We start from the raw sequence: 21,406 nt of genomic DNA on the forward strand, positions 1-21,406 counted from the left end.
TTTTAACAGCAAAGGTTAACTAAAATATTACAGACCAGGGAGTACAGTAATTCCTTTTGTGAAAATGACAGAATTCTTAACATGCCTCTGGTTTAAATGTTGCTGTCTATTTCACACACAAGCAAATGGAGGCTGTCTTTTCTTTCTGCATCCCCAGGGCTTTATAGTATGCCTGGTACATGCATAGCATGTGTCCTGTATTTAGTAAATAATGTTTGAATGAGTGTTGCCAATTTATTGACTCCTTGAGTGGAGTCAGGTGAAGATTTAAAATAAACGCAAACAAGCATTAAAGCAGCTTTAAAGCAGTAAAGGTTCTACAGTTTGCATCAACTAGGAAATGTAGTGGGGCTTCCCTGGTGGCGCAGTGGTTGAGAGTCCGCCTGCCGATGCAGGGGACACGGGTCCGTGCCCCGGTCTGGGAAGATCCCACGTGCCGCAGAGCGGCTGGGCCCGTGAGCCATGGCCACTGAGCCTGCGCGTCCGGAGCCTGTGCCCCGCAGCGGGAGAGGCCACAATGGTGAGAGGCCCGCGTACTGCAAAAAAAAAAAAAAAAAAAAAAAGAAATGTAGTGACTTTAGTAGTTGTGGTCATTCTTTGCTCTGCCCACTCCTACCCTTCCGGTTACCACGTATGTTAATTCAACCTTTAAAGTAACTTGATTTTTCTGTCTCTACATACTTACTGCTATTTCAAGAGCCTCAGCCACTGTCTTCTTTTGCCTAAAAGAAGACACTCATCTCATCAATTTCTTCTCCTCTTCCTCCAAATCCATTTTCTACTTCAGGAAGCCAAAGTGTACTTTTTAAAAAGTGAACATTTTGAAACACTTAAGTCACCTCCCCAGGTTGAAACCCTTCAGTGTGTTTCTCTGGTCCTTGGGACCTAATCCAAAATCCATAGTCTATGGTTCATGATCCTGAACCTCTGACTGCTGTTGGCCTTGCCTTCCCTCATCACCTTAACTTTTGCCTCTCTTGCCTTGCCAAACTCATGTTCCTTCAGATCCTTTAACTTGCCATGTTCCTTGCTATCTTAGGGTCTTGAAACTGCCGATTCCTCTGCCCGGAATCTTCTCAGCTCATACTTTGCTTGGATAATTCTGATGTATCTTTCCAGCCTCAGACTGACTGTCACTTTCTTATAAAGCAATGCCCTGGGCCTTTGGCCTCGAATCAAATTTTGGGTCCCCCTTTACATTTGTTCTTTCTTTTGCTACTCTGTTTTCCTTTCAGAGCTCTTATCACAACTTGCAGTTACACATTTGTGTTTTTAAAATCTGCCCTCACCAGATAATCTCCACAAAGTAGGTGTATGTGTCTTCTCCAATATATGACCCATACTTAGTACTTGCCCAGCACATAGTATAGGTTCTTGGTAGTGATTTTAGTGAATAAAGTTGAATTCGCCTTGCAAGATGGTAATATATCAGACTAACAGTATAAGTTTATATTACATTACCCTCATGTTGAATCTTTAGGCCTGGGGTAAGCATTTAATGTTGGAAGAGAGAGGGAATGATTTGTTCCTGCTTCCCATAGAATGGCATATTGGGTAGCACAGAACCATATCTGAGAACTGGTGACTGAACAGGGACAGATACTCATACATGAATAATTTCTCCTTTGCCTTATAGATAGGAAAACAATGAGCGAAAAGTGTTTAGGCAGCTTTTTAGCCTATCCAGAAGTAGAAAAGAAACTCACAGTATTTAAAAAAATTATTATTTTTTTGCTTTAGACTTTATTCAGATTAGTACATGTCACGAGTTATTGCTGCCTAGCTTTTTGGCCAATAGGATTTCAGTATGCAGTGCACTAGTATAAACTCTTGGATTGGCTTAACTACCTCTGATGTCACAATTTCCCCATTAGGAAGTCACAATTTTCTTGAAATAACATTGTACCAATAACAAATCTTGTTATTCTGTTTCCTTACGAGAAAGATAATCTACCAAAAATACAAATGCTGGAAGGAGCAAGATATCTTTGATCCACGCAGACCTTTTCCATTTATGTGCTTTAATTATCGACTGCCAACACTTGAAGATAGCTTCTTTACTTGCTTTTACAACAGATTTTTTTTTCATGTTTGTCAGTTAATAGGCAAATGGAGGAATGAGCCTACTTAGAATTACTCCTTCAGTTCATAGTTCTGTTTCATCTCGGCTGTTGAGGCTTAGCATCTTTCTACTACTTAGCCTTCCTGACACAAAAGGAAAAGCCATTTGGACAGCCCACCTGAATATAACGTTTCAGGTGGGAAATCAGGTTATATCAGAATTAGGAGAGAGTGGAGTGTTCGGGAATCATTCTCCTCTGGAAAGGGTGTCTGGTGTGGTGGTACTTCCTGAAGGATGGAATCAGAATGCTTGTAATCCTATGACCAATTTCAGCAGGCCTGAACGAGCAGACCCTTGGCTGGCCCTCATTGAACGGGGAGGCTGTACTTTCACACACAAGATCAACGTGGCAGCAGAGAAGGGAGCAAATGGGGTGATCGTCTATAACTATCCAGGTACGGGCAACAAAGTCTTTCCCATGTCTCACCAGGGAACGGAAAATATAGTTGCAGTGATGATAGGCAACCTGAAAGGCCTGGAACTTTTGCACTTGATCCAGAAAGGAGTCTATGTGACGATCATCATTGAAGTGGGGAGAATGCACATGCCCTGGCTGAGCCATTATGTCATATCTCTGTTTACCGTTCTGGCTGCCACAGTGACCTACCTGTTCCTGTACTGTGCCCGGAGACCTCGAGTGCCCGATTCTTCCACCAGGAGGCGAAGACGGATCAAGGCAGATGTGAACAAAGCTGTTGGACAGCTTCGACTGCAAGTGCTCAAAGAAGGGGATAAGGAACTAGATCCAGATGAAAACAATTGTGTTGTTTGCTTTGACATATACAAGCCTCAAGATGTAGTACGTATTTTAACTTGCAAACATTTTTTCCATAAGGCATGCATCGACCCCTGGCTTTTAGCCCATAGGACATGCCCCATCTGCAAGTGTGACATTCTGAAAACTTAAGAAACCCAGAGAATCTCCTGAAGATGTAATTGAGTCTTACCAAAGGTTACAATGGAGATGAATTCTCTTTTAGCACTTTATGTGGAGAGAAAATTCAACTGCAGCTTGTCTACACAAGTACTAAAGAGGGTGACCTTTGTGTGCTTTAAAAATAAAACTCCATATCATGTCCATCTATTTGAACTTGTTGTTTTTCTAGTGTTTTTTTACACATTTTTGCCTTTATCTAAATAAGGACGTTAGTATACATTAAAAGCAAATTAGTGGTTTTTTTTTTTTTTTTCTTTTCAGTACACGGGCCTCTCACCGTTGTGGCCTCTCCCGTTGCGGAGCACAGGCTCCGGATGCGCAGGCTCAGTGGCCATGGCTCACGGGCCCAGCCGCTCCGCGGCATGTGGGATCTTCCCGGACCGGGGCACGAACCCACGTCCCCTGCATCGGCAGGCGGATTCTCAAGCACTGCGCCACCAGGAAGCCCTCCACTGCATCTTTTATCACATACTCAGATTTTACATCACAGACTAATGTAAAGACAAATTCCCACACTTGTTTCAGTTTTTCTCCTTTTCTGGAGTCAGTATAATCCAACTCTTCATTTGGGGGTGGTAACAAAGAGTAGATAATTATTTTAGATGGTAGCACTTCTGGTTATGTATCTAAAAATATTTTAAATTACTATAGGCCTAATTTAGGGCAGCATTATAAAAAAAAAAAAAATCACCTTTGTTTGCCAGAGCCCTTTAAATCCTAGCACAGTGCATCGGCTATGGTCGCAAATTTTCCTTCTAGAATTGACTCTAGTAAATGCTCCTCTTAAGATGGTGGTATGTCTCTATTTGGGACAATTTGATAGTATAGACCTAGAGCAGAACTGCAGTTTTGTTCATTTGCCTTTCCAAATTGTATCTCTTGCCTTATTTTGCCTCTTCCTTTTTTCTGGTAGATAAACACCTGTATAACAATGAGAGGCCTGAAGATGTGGGTTTTGTTGTTTTGATGAAAATCTCTCTGGATAATATGCTAAAGCATTGATGTCCAACTCAAATGGCAGTTTGTGAGTCAACACACTGTGTGCCTCACTGTCTTTTTTTAAAGAGTGGGTGTGTGGAAGTCAGATTAATGGTCTTTGGGAAAGAAAATTGACCACTGTAGGCCGAAGGTGTCACATCAGTGTTCTTTTCTTTTAATGCCACTTTTTGATGGGCCTTTTTAGGAACCATTTCTCCTTCCTCTTTTCTGCTTTGAGCTGTCACGTTGTTGACTGATATTTCATAAGAATACACTAGCTCCCATAGTCCTGGTGAGACCCAACGTAAAGTGTCTCTTAGTACCCTATGCATAGAGGTCAGAGACATTTATATCCAAGGTCAAAATCCTTGGCTTTGGTTTCCTAGCTGGTGGATGAGAAGCACCGAGAGATACCCCTGAGAAAGTGTATGGCAGTGCCAGTGACCGCCCGTATTTGTTAGTTCACATGTCATTCTTTGGCTTTGAAGTCATATTGTGCCGTTGGCCAAAGTGTAGCAAGCATATAGGCAGAACGGACAGCGTATGCGGGGTCTTCCACCAACGATGTTTGTTGATTTTGGCAGACATTTTGTTAAAAGCATCTATGACCTTTAACAATCACTGCTGTCAGTGGTTAAATTTAAGTGAGGACCTTGAACTTTTTCTTTTTAAAATCTATAGCTACATTTTTGTTCAAAGTAAATTGTGCTAAACTACTATTGCTATATTTAATCTTTTCCCCTACACCCGTCCTCCTCTTCCCTCAAAATATTGTGAGATTACTAACAGATGTCAAGGTCTGCAGAGAAATGAGATTAGTCTTTTCTTGTCTTTACTGCTGTCATCCCTACGTATAATCAGTGTTAAGAGTGAGGGTAGTGAGGCTGAAGTAGTTTAACGGGATGCCCTACTTTTAAAAGTTAAATCAAAACCAAACCTGTCCAACAAATTTCTGAGCAAGTTTTATTAAATCAATTCAGTTCAGAAATTTACATGATAGATAAATTTGCATTGTGACCAAATGTGAGTTAAAAACAGTGTTACTTACCACTTTTATCCCATATCTGGTCATAGTGCTAATTTTTAATTATCATTCATGGTTTTAAAACTTGCCATTTTGATACAGATGTTTACTTCACTGATTGTGAAGGAGAGTGTTAATTGTATGGCCTTTCCTGCATATGCATTCAGGTTTTAAAATGCATGCATTATATAATTTTTAATATTCTTTAGTTTAACGTGATTCCAGGTAACATTACATGTAGTAGCCCAAGGATTGAATCCATCCTGTAACAACACTGAAATTACCCATAACAACATTTGAAACAGTCAAGCCAGTGAATGGACAGCATGCTCTAAGCTCTTACCTAATTGGCCGTGTTGTCTTTTATGTCATAATCATGCCACCCAACAGTAAGCAGTATGTAGAAGTTACAGTAGTGAGACTGGGATTTTTTGTTTTTTTTCAATCTAAAGTTTTTCTCTTTCTCTCAAAAAAACATCTGAAACTCGTAAGACATCTTTAAGAATTTCTTACGAAAACATACTGGAGGACAGTGGAACTTGTTTTCACCCAGAAGGTTTTTTTCATTTTAATTTATGTTGATTGTCAGCAGATGTGGAAGCCACATCTTTTTGTTGGCTTAGTCCTTCAGTCCCTAAGAGAGAGATGCGTCTACTCAGGATCGGCACTTGGAGAAACAACCCTGCCTCTTCCTGGCTCATGCAATTCAGTTTCCTTTGGCTGCTTAGCCAGCACTGTTGCAGAGCCAGCGCTGTTTGGACTGCTTATATGAACATATCATTCCACGTTGGGAATCGCATGCTGTCAGAGTTGGGGGAGACTGGAGTGTTTGGAAGAAGCTCTGCTCTGAAGAGAGTGGCGGGAGTTATCGTGCCTCCAGAGGGAAAAACGCAAAATGCATGTAACCCCAGTACCAGTTTCAGCAGAACTCCGAAGAACTCGGAGACATGGCTCGCACTTGTTGAACGGGGAGGCTGTACCTTCACGCAGAAGATCAAGGTGGCCGTGGAGAAGGGAGCTAGCGGAGTGATCATCTATAACTTTCCAGGAACTGGCAGTCAGGTTTTTCCCATGTCTCATCAGGCGTTTGAAGACATCGTTGTGGTGATGATTGGTAACTTGAAAGGCATGGAGATTTTGCATTTAATTCAGAAGGGAGTTCACGTCACAGTCATGATTGAGGTGGGAAGAAAACACATCATCTGGATGAATCAGTATTTTGTCTCTTTTGTGATCGTCACAACCGCTACACTAGCGTATTTCATCTTTTATCACATTCGAAGACTTTGGGTAGCAAGGATTCAGAGCAGGAGATGGCAGCAGTTAACAACTGATCTCAAGAAAGCATGTGACCAGCTTCAACTTCGGGTACTTAAAGAGGGGGACAAGGAAGTAAGTCCGAATGGAGATAGCTGTGTAGTTTGCTTTGATCTCTATAAGCCTAATGATACAGTTCGTATTCTGACTTGTAAACATTTTTTCCACAAGAACTGCATTGACCCCTGGATTCTAGCCCATGGGACATGCCCCATTTGCAAATGTGACATTCTTAAAGCTTTGGGGATTCAGGTGGATGTTGAAGATGAAACAGAATCTTTGCAAGTTCTAATGTTGAATGAATTGCCTGGTATCCTATCACCTCGTGAAGAGGGCACAAATAATGAACTTCCTCCTGCAGGAAGGTCAAATAAAGTGACCCACCTGGAGGAGGAGAAGTACCCTACCTCTCAGAACGATGGCCCGTCTAATTCAGTAGCAGCAGACGTTCATTCTCCACCTTGACAGCATGACCTTTGAGGAAGTGGATTAAACCTGTCTGTGAAATCAGGTCCTAAGTACTAACAAGCAGTTTGTCTGAAGTGTGGTTTTTGTGTCTTTTATTTTGTGACTTCGGTAGTTTTCTACATTCTTTGTCAAGTCTCAGAGACCGAAAAAAAGTACTAGCAGGATTTTTTCCCCCATTTTTTCACCTTTGCTAAATGTAACTTTTTGTCAGTGTGTGTTACTCCTGTGAGTATGTATGTTTATTTCTGTATGCACATGAATGTTAAACCAAGGACGAACTTTGCTTTTTATTTTTTTGGCCACAACGTGCCAAAAACGTGCTTACGGGATCTTAGTTCCCCGACCAGGGATCGAACCCAGACCCCCGCAGTGAAAGGTGCCAGGTCTTAACCTCTGGACTGTCAGGGAATTCCCAACCAAGGACCAACTTTATTCCCTAAATTTTTTTTTCTTTTTTTCTTTGTATATATATATATATATATATATATATATATATATATATATATATGGTTTTATTTTGGTAAGAAAATTGTTAACATATTTACACATTCCTTATATTACAGAAACTATCAATGAAGTTTGAAAAACATAAATTACCTTTTATATACTAGGAAGAATAAAATTTCTCTTTTGATATTTATAGTACAGTATACTAATTTTGAAGTCATTGTGCTGTGTTTTCTTTATTCTTGGCATGAAAATTTTGCTGTATAGAATTATAGTATTTTGACAAATAGATCTGTTCAGCCATGAGTACATCTTATGTGATCTGTGTATATATAATGATAGAAATTTTAAAGGTAAAATACTAGCACTGTGGATAGGAGATATTTCAGTGCCCAGTATTGCTTATCATAATTATTACATGTTCATAATGTATAGAAAGACTTAAATGAAGAATTCCTATATTTAGTAATAGTGTATTTATTTCCCATGTGTCCCACCCTACTCCCTAGCAATTAAATAAGACACTTTAACTATGTCATATTATTTTGTAGATAAGTACCACAATGTAGAAGTTATTATGACATATTGGGATTGTTTGTTTTGTTCACTGTATTCTCAGGATGCAGCACAGTGCCGGACCCTCAAATATCTGAGTAAATGAATGATTATTATCTTTTAAGTAATGTAACTATTATGTGTTAATCTGAAAAACTGGACAGTTTTATTGCAGTCATACAAAATAATGGGAACATAATCCTGAAAATTTTCATCCCAAATCGCTTTGAAAAAATAGGAAATTACAATTTTTAGCCCAGAACTCAGTATTACAATTTAGCATGTATAGTTTGAACAAAGGGCTTTGAACTCTCCAGGGCTGACACAGGGATTTGATTTCTTGTGCAACCCTAGAGAGAGCTTTATTAAGAGGAATTTCTTGAGTTGCTCGGTGCTAACAATACTGGAATCCAGAGACTGGCAGGAGGGCAGTAGTTGATTCTAACTGCAATGCCAAAGAAGACTATTTAAAGGAGGAAGGACGTTCCTCGAAGGCCAGGGAGAACTGAGACACAGCACAAACTAGGCAGATGGCCAGATGGGGGTGATGCCTTGCTTGGTACATACAGGCTTTTTTTTTTTTTTTTAATACCCAACCATGGAGAGGTGTTTTGATGAAATTACTCCCAAGAGCTGCTCTTTGAAGGACTTGCATAGCACCAAGGCTGCTGAAGGATTTAGCAGGAGCACTGTTTCACGTGTCTTTCTGAGTTTATCTTCAGAGTAGAGTCCTTTCCTGAAAGTCCACAGATCACACTGAAGAGACAGGACACTGAGGACCCCATGGGAGCCACATCTGGTAGGATTCCTAAGCCAGAATAAGCTGTCATTCTCAGACTGGCCACTGTTGGCTTCTCTGCCACGAGGGACTGGTAGCTTATAGGTGTGGCTAGACTGACTTTCTCTGGTTAGCTGCTGGAATCATTGGAGCAATGGAAATGAACGCATCTGGTAATGCTGGCAGTCCCCAAGCCCGGGGTTCTCAGGTTATTATAGTTCTGTGTACTTTCAGCAGATTCATGTGGGGTACGTGTTCTGTGATAGACCTAACACTTGAGGAATTTGTTATTTGCTCTTCACACTGACACCAACACTGTTCTTTCCATCCTTCCTCTGCACTCTCGTTGCTTTCTCCTTTCTTTTCTTCCACTTTGTTCATCATTGTCAATCTTAGACCTGACTTACCTTCATGTGTAAGAAATTAGCATGTAATGTCTCTTGTTAATGTGAACATCAAACATTTAACACAGTGGGCTTCTGGTCTTGATTTGAGAATTTTCAACAGATGTTCTTTATTTATTTTTTATTTTTTATTTTTTTTTTTGCGATACTCGGGCCTCTCACTGTTGTGGCCTCTCCCGTTGCGGAGCACAGGCTCCGCGGCCATGGCTCACGGGCCCAGCCGCTCCGCGGCATGTGGGATCTTCCCGGACCGGGGCACGAACCCGAGTCCCCTGCATCGGCAGGCGGATTCTCAACCACTGCGCCACCAGGGAAGCCCAACAGATGTTCTTTAAAGGATAGTTAGAATCTGTGTTTGAAATGGGGAAGGAAAGGTCACATCAGTGAACTTGGGAACTGTCATTGCTGAGTGCCTACCATGTAGCAGGCAGTGGACTAAATTCTTTCCATAGCTATTTCTTATGTCAGAACAAAACAGCAGTTTAAATCCTTGTCTTTAGAATGCTGTAAACAGATCAGTAAACGACTTTCACTCTGGGTTTAATAACTAGAACCTGGAAATAGCACTGCTATGTCAAATGTTAGGTATTATTCATTGTAATAGATTTTTACCTATTTTGTGGGCTACACCACTTTCTTCTGTACGTAGTGATGCAAATGTATTTTGCCATAATGGCGTGGGGCTATAATACGAATTATTTTGCCCCCAATACCAGTGTCATAATGGATTTCCCTTGCATTTCTCTGGTAATTGATTCCCCCTGCTTACCTCGCTAGGTAGGGGTTTGATACTCCTTATAAAAGTTAAACTTTTTTCCTTATTACTGGGATAAATTGGATTTATTACCTACTGAAGTGAAAATGATTCTGAAGCACTTGACCACTGATTGGGCGATGCCATAGGTGAACTTACCTATAAAGTTCCTCGTATTATATGACACTACACTGACCGTATTCCTGTCTCTTGCTATAGAATTGTTATAACGCAGTTGTCCTATAGAGATGTTGGTCAGCCATAATATTTACAATAATGTATTTCAAAGGATTTAGTGATCCAGGATCTGGCATTTCTGATGGTATTTAAGCTCAGTATATACAGTTAAAATGTTTTCTCCTTCTGCAAAACTCACTGGTTTTTGAAGCAGCATGCAGGAATCAAGTGGGAGAAAGGATCAGAATTTGAAGACACATTGAAGTACAGAGGAAGCCTTCACACGTTGAAACTGCGAAGGAGTCCATTTAATGGCAACTCCATGTTCTTGCTCCATCATTTACTGTGAGCACTGGGGTGTTTTTGTTTGTTTGTTTTAGAATTTATTTGGTTTTGTACTTCATTTTAAAAACTGTTTAGTGCTTAGTAATGAAAAATAAGGATTATGGCTTATTTCAATTACTGATACAGAAATATCTTAAGATACATACCTGGTTTTTCTAAACTGTAAGAACTTTTTATGGGGGGGTGGGTAATGTACTTTAAGTTGGAGAGATGATTTGGTCCCTGCGCACAGGTGTTAGAGTTATTCCATCACAATCTCTCCAAAAAACGTCCCTGGGGCTTCCCTGGTGGCGCGGTGGTTGAGAGTCCGCCTGCCGGTGCAGGGGACACGGGTTCGTGCCCTGGTCCGGGAGGATCCCACATGCCGCGGAGCGGCTGGGCCCATGAGCCGTGGCCGCTGAGCCTGCGCGTCCGGAGCCTGTGCTCCGCAACAGGAGAGGCCACAACAGTGAGAGGTCCGCGTACCACACACACAAAAATAATAATAATGGCTGAGAATTTTCCAAATGTAATGACACACACCAACCCCTAAATTCAGGAGGCTCAGAAAATACTGAGCAGGAGAAATATCAAAAAAAAAAAAAAAAAGAAAGAAAGTCCCTTTTTTTAATAACTACACCACAGCTTATAACACCTCTCTCTGCAACTATGCTGTCATCTTTGTCAGACCTCCAAGATATGTGTTCTTTGACTTCAGCTGCTGATAGGAATTTTCCTCATCACTGTTGATAAGCAGGGTAACCCTGATTTGGAAACTTCCCTATATCTGTAACATTCGTTGCTGCCACAGAAGTTCTGTCGTCTTTGAAAGCCTCCCAACTTTTAAAGCGCCTTTTTCAGAACTGATTCTCTAAATTCACTTGACCTCATTTCCACCTCTTGCTCTTTGTTCTCATTCCAAGCCTAGTGTCCCTTAACCATCCTTTCCAAGCCCATCTCATCTTCTCCAACTTCAGCCTACCACCAAGTTGTAAGCCATTTTAGTCCTACTCTGTCTACGAAGTGCTACTGAATTCATTGACGTCAAGACTTTTTTTCTGCAGTACCATTTGCCTACCCTGAGTCATCTCTACTGATTTCCACCAGATCTTTACTTCTATTTAAGAATCCTTTATTAATCTCAACTCTTTTTTATATGCCCCATAGAGCAGTACTTCTCAGCATTGGCTGCATGTCAGAATCACCTGAAGGGCTTTGAAAATGCTCCGTGCCCTTGCTGCACCCAAGACCTCTGGGGTGGGGCCCAGGTACCTGGCACCCAGGTGTTTCCACTGTGCAGACAAGATAGAGAAACACTGCGGTGGGGCTCTTCCAAAGAGTCTTTACATTAGTCAAGTTCTAGTTTTATCCTCTGATTCCTTCAGGTTTACTTGTTTTTCACTTTCCTGAAAAATATAGGTAAAAATCTAAATATCAAGTCATAAAGGGTTACATTTCATGGAGAGGAATTGTTAATTGCTTCTGGGAGTATGAAGGAGTGGATTTCAACTGGAAAGGCAAGGAACACTTAAATAAGAAAATAACATTTGGAATGGAACTACTGGATTGGAACAGAGGGCATTCTCATGGAGGGAACAGTGAATAACAGTGTGTTTTAAAGAAGTTTTGAGTGTCATGTAGAATTTTGGTTTAGGAAAATGAAGACCGGGAATTTTGCGGGGAGTTGCAATAATCCAGGAGTTGATAAGATGAAACTATGAACGAAAACAGTGACAGGTGAATTGGGTGAGATGAATAGAAGGTGGGTCATGTCCAGGATAATGTTCTTTGATCTCATTTTCTGATAGGAATTTTCTACTTCATTTCTTACCGACCACAGTCACAGTGGTTTGAAAACTTGCCTATACCTGTAGCTTTCATCTTCAGTTTAGCAACACATAGTGGATTCAGAAGAAAAGGGTATGGGTCAGAAGGAGTTGAGAAAAAGAGTCCAGGATGACTCCTTGGTTTCTGACCTGGGCCAATAGGAGGTGATGATGTCATTCATTGAGGTAGAAAATACGGTTAGATGAAGCAAGTTTAGGGTGGAGGGGGAGTTCAAATTTTTAGTATGCCGGATTTGAGGAACCCAAAGAACTTACAGGTGCTGTTCATTACACAGCTGAAAGTATAGGTCTGTGCTAATTAAATGAGATGCTTGGAACAGTATAGCAAACAGCAGTACTTAGTTGTTGTAATTTATTAACAAGACAATTCACATTAATTGTAATTTACTATTATGTGAAATTTAATGTTACTATTTTGGACCCGTATCTCCAATTACAAAGTTGTATGATTTTTTTTCTCTCAAATGTGTAGCAGCCTGAGTGAAGCTGATGATTGTGAAGGTGGCAATGAGGTGGCTGTGAAAAATAACAGCTGTAATATACCTGTTATATGCACTTAACAGCTGCAATATACCAGGGCACCTGTTACATGCACTTAACAGCTGCAGTATACCAGGGCACTGTTATATGCACTTAACAGCTGCAATATTCCAGGGCACCATGATATGCATTTAACAGCTGCAATATACCAGGGCACTGCTATATGCACTTAACAGTAGAAAGCCACTTAGTCCTAACAGCAACTCTGAGGTAGATGTTATTAGTACCCCCAATCTTTAGATGAGGAAACTGAGACCCAGCCAGGCTAAGTAAGTTGCCCAAAGTTAAACAGCCAGTATGTGGCAAAGCCTGTATTTGAACTTGGTCTGGTTCCACAGCTCCTGGTCTCAACCACTACACTACACGTAGCTTGGAAAGCCACTTTTTAAGTAAAGGAGAAAATGTTTAGGTAAGTCTCATGTTGAGGACTTCAGGGATGGGGCCTTGGAAGAAAAATCCCAGCTAGAGGTGTTGAAAGTGCTAGCAGCAGGATGGTTAAAGCAGTAACTCCTGAGATCTCAAAATAAACAATTAGGAAGGAGGAGTGTAGGCAGGGGAGGGTGTGGGTAGGTGTGTCTGAGTGAGTGAAGAAGGACAGTCAAGCTCTAGGAAAGGATACTTCCGTTTAGGAGGTACCGATTCTGGAATTGGTAGTTCTCTTGTGTAAAAACTTCAGTCAGAGGGGTTTTATAGAGCCTTCCTTTCCTCTGAAGTTGGAAAGGGGCAAAAAGTAATTTTTGTAGTTCACTTAATAATAGCAGTTTCTTTTAAACGTTCAGGCCTAGGAAGCACAGTTGCCTATTGAAAAGAACACCAAACCTTTCCATCAGATGGCCTGCACATTCGTATCCTTGCCCCAGGGCAGAGCATCTCGGAGCCGTGGTCCTGAGACTGTCAGCATCACCGGGACTTGTTGGAACTGCACATTCTTAGACCCCACTGCAGACCCGTGGAGTCAGGAACTCTGGAGGACCCAAAAGTCTGTTTTTAACGATCTTCTAGCTGATTCTGATGGACCTTCCAGTTTAAGAACCTCTTCTGTCACAGAGGGTCAGTTCATTTTCACAGAAGGATTCATCATAACAGTTGTAATCAGAAATAGCGTAAATGAAAATGATTGTGAATTTTAAAGCCTGACACAAATAATAGTTGCTGTTAAGTTTTCTAGAGACACGTTTAGGCATATTTCAGGTATCCAAGCTGCTCTGATTTATGCATGGCTTGCATTAATGCTTGCTCCTTTTCTCTCACGGTTCTGGTTTCTCTGCCACCACTATCACATTGCCAAGGGAGTTGTGAGGAAATGAATAGGTTTTAGATGGTTTATGAATCTCAGAGCAGAAGGATGGAAAAAAGCCTGAGAAGCAGAAACAGCTTAGGGCAATCCATGCACTGGACCGAGCAGTCCGCACTGGAAAAGGATAGTGTTTAACACCACCTATTCACTAAGGGTCCGAAAATAACTGAACATACTAAAACAGTGGGCTGTAGATGAAATTCAAAAAAGAATCCTGTAAATTCCTCGGTTTGAATCTCTAAAACCAGCTTCACAAACACTGGAGGGAGACTCAGTTTAGTGTCTTTAACATTGTAGCTGAAAGTAAGTGCAAGCCGAGCGCCATTGAGCATCTAAGCAGGCCATCTTAAGGCGTGTGGCCTTTCCTACTGCATTAGTAGCGTTGCTTCTGTAACTGGAATTGCTGTCCTTTTCTTCACATTAATGGCGAGATTTTACTTAAGTGGCAAATTCATTGATGAAATCATTTCATGCATTCATTCATTAAATATTGGTTTGCCCTGGAAATACAGGGGTGAATAAACCCAATGCCCTCATGGAGCTTCCTTTCCAGTGGAAAGAAATTATATATAAAAAATTTATTGAATAGTTATAAGTGCTGTGTAGAAAAAAAAAAAAACCAGGATGGGAACTGGTCAGAGGCAGAGTTGCAGTATTAAATAGAGAAGGCTTTGTCAAGAAGATGAACAACTGGACAAAGGCCTGAAAGGAGCGAGGGCCCTGTGCTAGAACACAGAGTAAAACTGGGGCATGTGCCAGGAGAGCCCTCACGTTGGTGAGGGCGCCCTGTCATCTGAGGAGTGTTTAACCTGGAAGGTTGAGGACAGTGTTAGCTGACTTGAACACCTGACGATAGCTGACTTGTGAACACCTGAAGAATGGCCTGGGGAGAATTTAGATTGTCTCTTCTCTTACAGGGGTTACAAGTAGGTACTAGAGTGACAGCTACAGGGAGAGTGTTGCCCCCTGGAAACAAAGAACTTTCAGGTAGTGGATCCTGCCCATGGACAGGCCATTGCCTCCGAGAGCCGCGAGTCTCTCTTCCCTAGAGGAGTTTGGTGGTTTGGATGTCGTTTTGATGGTGGCGGCGGTGGTGAGGGAATTCAAGCTCTGGAAGGGTGACTGGATTTATACCTTTGAAGTCTTGCACAATCCTGAAAATCACATGTTGAGATTAAAAACATTGTTATTCCACCCATAGTTGCCATCTGGTGGAAAAAACAAATAACTGCAAGGTATCGTTCAACAGATATTTAGTGAGAGTCATTATATGCCAGGGAAATGTAGTTCAAAAGGTTGGGGGTTCATTTTTCTTTGACTTAACAGAATGTTTGCTTTTAAGATTGACTTACTTTCCAGAAATTCTTTCTTCGTTTTGGAACTTTGTCTGCTTGTAGGCTCTTGGCTTATCAGGAGCAAATCACTTGCAATCCTCAAAATTCATGTTTTTTTTTTTTCTTTTGTGGTACGTGGGCCTCTCACTGTTGTGGCCTCTCCCGTTGCTGAGCACGGGCTCTGGACGCGCAGGCTCAGCGGCCATGGCTCACGGGCCCAGCCGCCCCGCGGCACGTGGGATCTTCCCGGACCGGGGCACGAACCCGCGTCCCCTGCATCGGCGGGCAGACTCTCAACCACTGCGCCACCAGGGAAGCCCAAAATTCATGTTTTATAAACCTTCCATCTGAAAGGACAGTAGCTCATTCTCTGGTATGCTGATAGTGTTGTGGAAAATATAATTTGGTTTCTGGAAATATCTTCTCCCAATTTCTGTATCAACATTAGGACATCATCCATCTTCTCAAAAAAAAAAAAAAAAAGTTTGAGATGATGTATCTGCAGCAAAGGACCTGTATTATTTTCAATCCATTGTGGATTATTTTGTAAAAACACAAGATCATGCATTTCACTAATTCTGAAATGTATAATGAAGATAATTTGGACTGATGGGGGGGACGGATAGTTATGTGAAAGAAAAATTTGAGTAACATGTTATTTGTGGAATCTAGGTTGAAGGTAAATGTCGGAACAAAAGAGATTGTTTGCTGTGGGTTTTAACTTAATGATTTCTTCACATTTGATAAAGGAATAGGATCAGTTAAGTCAGTGATTTTCAAACCACTACAGACTTTTTTCAGCTCTTCTGTATGTTTGGACATTTTCATAACAAAATACTGCTACAAAATCATGTACTGGGATGTCATGGCAATGTCAACCTCACTGCAAGTTTCTACAGACATACTCTGTACTTGTCGGGGGACAGGTAACAATCCGTGGCATTGGTCCACGGATCACACTTCGCATAACTGATTAAAAGCTTATTTTACTGTATTATTTCATGTAATACTCAAAAAAACTGCTTGAAAAAAAGGATATCATTCCTATTCCACCAGTGGCAAAACTGACCGAGAACAGTTGAGTCTCTCAGCTTGTGTCACACCTTGAACACTCAGGTCTGATTTCCTTCCAGGTTTTGGTACGTTCTTTCCTCGTCGAGAGGAGAGCAGTGCAGCAGACATGCGGGTGAGGTGAACAGCATTACACAACCAGGGTTGGAATATTGTAAAGGTGGAAACAGCACATTTTCTTCCATACAATAAAGATAAATGATTTTAGGGATTTACTGAACATTAGCTAGTATAAGACTGTAAATGTAATATACATTAAAAAAATTTGCTTTCCATTTCATTATAATGAGGGCAAACCACCCCCCCCAACAAACAAACAAACAAAAAACCTCTTCATAGAATAGGCAGAACAAGACAGCCCAGCCCAGCAACTTTCAGAGTTTTCTAAAATTTTCTATAATACCATGAAACATCGAATGAAATAGGGGAAGGGTGAGGAGATGGATTAGGAGGGGGTGATGCCTTCTTTCACTTTATGTATGCATATAGAAAATGACTTCACAAATTTACATTTATCATGCTCCCTTTTCCACTGTGAACATGATCTTTTTTTCCCGTTAAGACTTTCAGTCTGTGCAGATTGGAAGCCCAGCTAGTGCTCAGTGATCGTACTTCTCTGTTTAGATTTGTGCTTGGAGTGAGTGGTTTGGTAAATTCTTCAGTTTCTGGCTCTGTAGTTACAGGGTTAAGGAGGATTTGCCATCGGCTTAGGGAGATTTAAGCTAATTATTGAGTTGGAAGATATCTATAAAGGAAGACTAAAGGATCTGCTATTAGCTAATATTAGAAGAAAAAAGCTTTTATAAAAACCTTGTAATATTGATGACGGGAAGAGCATGTGTATTTTTCTTCCAAAAAAAATAGTTTTATACTCCTCAAATCACATTTATGTTCATTTGGATATAAACTCGCCTCAATTCCTACCTGCAGACAATGCGAGAAGCCTTTGCTACTTTAGGGGGTTTAGGTTTGCTTTAAGGGCTTTAGAGTTGATATAAGGGATTTAGGTAAGTTATAAGGCAGGGTCTTTTGTGAGCACCTGCTTCCTAGTTTACAGATAAAGGTCTAGACATATCACTTATCTATATGTTTTTTTTAAAAAGATTGCTGCCAGTTTTGAGGTATGATTTCTTAACATTTGAAAAGGGAATGGGATTGGTTAAATCAGTGGTTTCTAAACCTTGGGAATTCATGGATTAAAAAAAAAACCCACCAATGTCAAATATAAGCTCTTATTTTTTTGCCAAGAAAGATCATTAACCGCTACAACAAAAAAACTAACCCACAATCTATTGTTAATAACATTGTATTACATAGAAGTGACTTGTACATATGATTTCTACTGTTAAAATATGGAGGAAATTTAGCTTTACTAGAATTACCTTGTAATCTTTATGTTCATTTCTTTACATTGAATCAGTGAAAACCTCATTCCACACTGGTCAAAACTCCCCCCCCCTTTCGGATTTAATAACTTTCCAAAATCCATTACGACGATAAGAACCTCATTATTTTCTGTAAAATTTGAATATCCAATGATACCAGACCCTGCAGAGGCTTTAAAGGTGCAGTTCTAATGCAGTTCATAGTCTAAGCAGGGGAGAGATACAGTAATGCTGTGCAGAATTTGCTTGCTTGAGGACAGGTATATTTCATACCTTCAGAGAGGATGGGAAGTACTTAGAAGGCACAGGATGAAGACCTGGCATAAGCTGGGGAAAGATAACAGGAGTACCTTCAGCCTACTCGTTCTCCCGGCTCCTTGCTCTATCCCACTCAGTTTAATGAGCCGTAAGTTGATCAACCACCACACTTGATTGCGTGGTCTGGGCTTAGACTTTCACTCCTCTACAATCTGGCTGTGTGACCTCGGACAAGTGTCTTCACCTCTCTGTGCTTTTGTTTCTTACCTTTAAAACAGATCCTAGCACCCACCTTATGTGTTTGAGGGTTAATATATATAAAGCCCCTAGAGTAAATTTTAGCTGTTTTCAAAATGCAGTCTTTATCATGTGACTCCCTGACAAATATTTGGATGGCATTCGCTGCTCTGGGGATAAAGACCAGATACCTTTCCAAGGCTTATAAAGCCTGTCCCTTCTCTCCAGTCTCATTCCCTTCACTGAAGCCTGCTGAGACCAGCTCTGTCCCACCCTACCCCATGGTCCCTTGGTCTCCCCTCATTTCCCAGCTGATTCCTCTTGGTCTTCATACCTCCATTCTCCTCCTCGGGGAAGCCTCTGTGACCTCCTCAAATAGATTCAAAGTCTTGCTACAGACTCTTACGGTGCCAGAAATGCTCAGTAGTATACACATCAAGCTGCAGTCGTTTTAGTTCGTGTAGTTTGTTGCTTCCACTATACGTTCTGTGAAGGCGGCAAACCCATGTCATTTTGCTCACCAAGAAATCCCCAGCACTGAGCACATTGCCCAGCAGGGAGTATGTTTTGATAAATGTTTATGGAACAAGTGGATGAGGAACGGTAAGGGGGAGGAAGCTTGTGGAGAATGTCAAAGGCTAAACAAGCGGTTCCCTTTATTGGAAGAGAAAATATGTTCTCAGAAGCAGTGGAAGAGAAGGCTGGAAAGGTAGGTTGAGGGAGACTTGGATGGGTGAAGAGACCGGCACCACAGGGTGCCAACAGGGAATAATCCATTGACTGGCTTTAGGCGTGAGAAGTGACCCATAGGAAATACTGGTATTTATGCCGGAAAACTGGGAATTATTTGATATCTAGTAAAATCAAATTCATCATTGTTACCAAAAAAATTGATCGTGTATTGATAACACCCGAAAAATAGTTTAAGAAACTTTCTCTCCATGGGCCGCATAGATTATTAGAATTCTTAGACAATATTTCATTTGTCATTATTCAGGAGAAAAAGGCATCTCTTGGAAGTGGGGCTCTTGTACTTTCTCGGCGTTTTCTTGGCTGAACGCGCATTGGCGGCCTTCCTAGGAACCATGTCATAGATGACCACAGTGATCTGGCAAGCAGATAATGTTTTTCTCATCGTTTCGTTATACAATCCTTTTGAGTCAAAGAAGCAACGCATGTTTCAGATCAAAATCAATATGCGAACAATAAGTACTTTTGTAGAAAAGTGTATGTGAGGTTTTATTTGGACAGCTGAGCAGACTTACCCTTTGCGGACACAGCTCCCTGTTGCAGTCACCACATTTCCATTTTGTTATTAGTTCACCATGACTTTAAGCTATTCAGTAACTTCTTTGGTCTCTCAGCTGAGCAGGTGAATGGGAAGGGTGGCAGTTGGTGGTTCTCAGAGAGCCCACGTACAAGTTAAAACCCAGTAAAATGTGGAGAAAGGTAGCATATGTGGTGTCTTATTTTTCTGATATCCGATCGTAACTCTGCACCCTCACCCTGCCACGCCAGTCGTGTATTCAGTTGGTTGTATATTCAGTGGCCTTTTCACAGGGAGGTGTCACCGATCGGTGATTCCACATGTGTTGGCCAGCACCCAGCAAAATATCAGGTGTGCAGGGGTGAACCCTTGGTAGGAGTGGGGTATAGCGGGGTGGAAGAGTGCGTAAGGAGAATAAAGAAATGTTGCTTCTGGATTCCAGAGGCAGGGATTCAGTCTCTGTTCTCCCAATAACTTTGTGATCTTGGGCTAGTCACTTCTCAGCCTGACCACTTCATCTGTAAAAGAGAACGATAATGGAGAAAGGGACAGGATGATGCTGAGGCTGAAAGGAGATAATATATGAAGAGCTCTAGGGAGACAGAATTTCTGCTCACTGGTGGGTGTGTTGATACACTTAAGTTCCCGTGGCCGCTTCTGTACCAGGATGTGTTCTGCACCCTGTCACGTGTTCTCTTCTGCACTCTGTCATGTGTTCTCTGGACAGAAGTTCATTGAGGATCCTGGGGCCTAGAGCAGAAAGCTGGCATATGTGCACGCTAGGCTTGGAGAGCAGCATCTAGGACTAGCCTTTGCACGTGATCACACTTTACCTGCCTTTAACTTGATAACTGTTCTTATGAAAGGACACAGGATTAAGACAGTTGATATCTAATAAGACTAAATCCATCATGGTTACAGTTTCATATCTGATAACATCTGAAAAATTAAAAACTCATTTTTGCCAGAACACAGATGGAAAATTAGACAATATTATGTTTTTAGACAATAAACGTCTTACTTTTCTCACAAAACTAGTTCTCTGTGGCATTACTTATTGTACCTCCTTCCCTCTGAGATATCTGTACCTCTCCCGTTCATATGGACAAGGTTCATGTCCTATACTTTCTTCTGTAAGCAAGGAACTGAAACTCAGTAAACCATACTGGTTAATTGTTTAAATTATGCAGTTGCATGGAGGGGGAGATGCAGTGGTGAATGAAACAGTCTTTGGCTTCATGGAGCTTACTGTCTAGTGAGTAAAAAGTAAGATGGTAATAGAATTTGCAGTTAAGTATTACAGTTACAAAGTGACTTTAAAGGAAAAAGAAAGGGTGCTAGGATTGCATACAGACAACATAGGATATGGCCGATTCAAGGTGATTCGGGGAGTCACTGAGGGTCAACTGAGCAGGGATCTGAATAGTTGCTAGGAGGTAAGTTGGCGGTGGTGAGATGGACGGTGTGAAGTTTTTGGAGGAAGGATGGTGGAGGGCGGGGCATGGAGATTGAGAGAGGGATCTGTGATGGAGCCAGAGTGATAGGTAGTTTGGAGCCAGTTGAAGTGTAGGGCCTCAGAGGCTTTGCTGATGACTTTTGGTGGAAAGTCAGCAAAGAATTTTTAAGCTGGAGAAGAATTTAAATGGCCAGATTAAAAAAAAATATATATGATACCAGTGAAGAGGATAAGTTGGGGAAAATGACAGTAGAGTGTCTATCAGGAAGATTTCGAAGGCAGGAAGACCACCTAAGAGGCTGTTGTTCTTAGCCAGTTGAGTCACAGTGAGGGGCAGGAACAGCTTCTGTGGGGTGTGAGGAAGTGGGGAAGGATTTCAGAGGAATTCCAGGGTGAGCAGAATCAGCAAGGTTTAGCAACAAGTTGTAT

At 41.3% G+C, this 21,406-nt stretch overlaps 3 protein-coding genes across 9 annotated transcripts in view; all 3 read left to right on the forward strand.

Annotated features, from left to right (window-relative positions):
• The window catches only part of CADPS2 (calcium dependent secretion activator 2), a 544,229-nt gene that overhangs the window by 162,874 nt on the left and 359,949 nt on the right, over window positions 1-21,406 (forward strand). The gene's annotated exons all lie outside the window — the stretch shown is intronic.
• Window positions 2,118-3,029, forward strand: RNF148 (ring finger protein 148). Its single transcript, XM_067041664.1, has one exon. The coding sequence runs from the start codon at window positions 2,118-2,120 to the stop codon at window positions 3,027-3,029; it is 912 nt and encodes a 303-aa protein (XP_066897765.1).
• Window positions 5,707-6,843, forward strand: RNF133 (ring finger protein 133). Its single transcript, XM_059073608.1, has one exon. It carries the CDS (start codon window positions 5,707-5,709, stop codon window positions 6,841-6,843), a length of 1,137 nt encoding a protein of 378 aa, XP_058929591.1.

Source organism: Kogia breviceps, chromosome 9, assembly GCF_026419965.1.
Source record: "Kogia breviceps isolate mKogBre1 chromosome 9, mKogBre1 haplotype 1, whole genome shotgun sequence".
In the NCBI taxonomy this organism is placed as follows: Eukaryota; Metazoa; Chordata; class Mammalia; order Artiodactyla; family Physeteridae; genus Kogia; species Kogia breviceps.

What these genes read in the sequence shown, in the direction of transcription:
- RNF148 (XM_067041664.1), top strand. Translation starts at nt 2,118, where the DNA reads ATGAGCCTACTTAGAATTACTCCTTCAGTTCATAGTTCTGTTTCATCT.
- RNF133 (XM_059073608.1), top strand. Translation starts at nt 5,707, where the DNA reads ATGCGTCTACTCAGGATCGGCACTTGGAGAAACAACCCTGCCTCTTCC.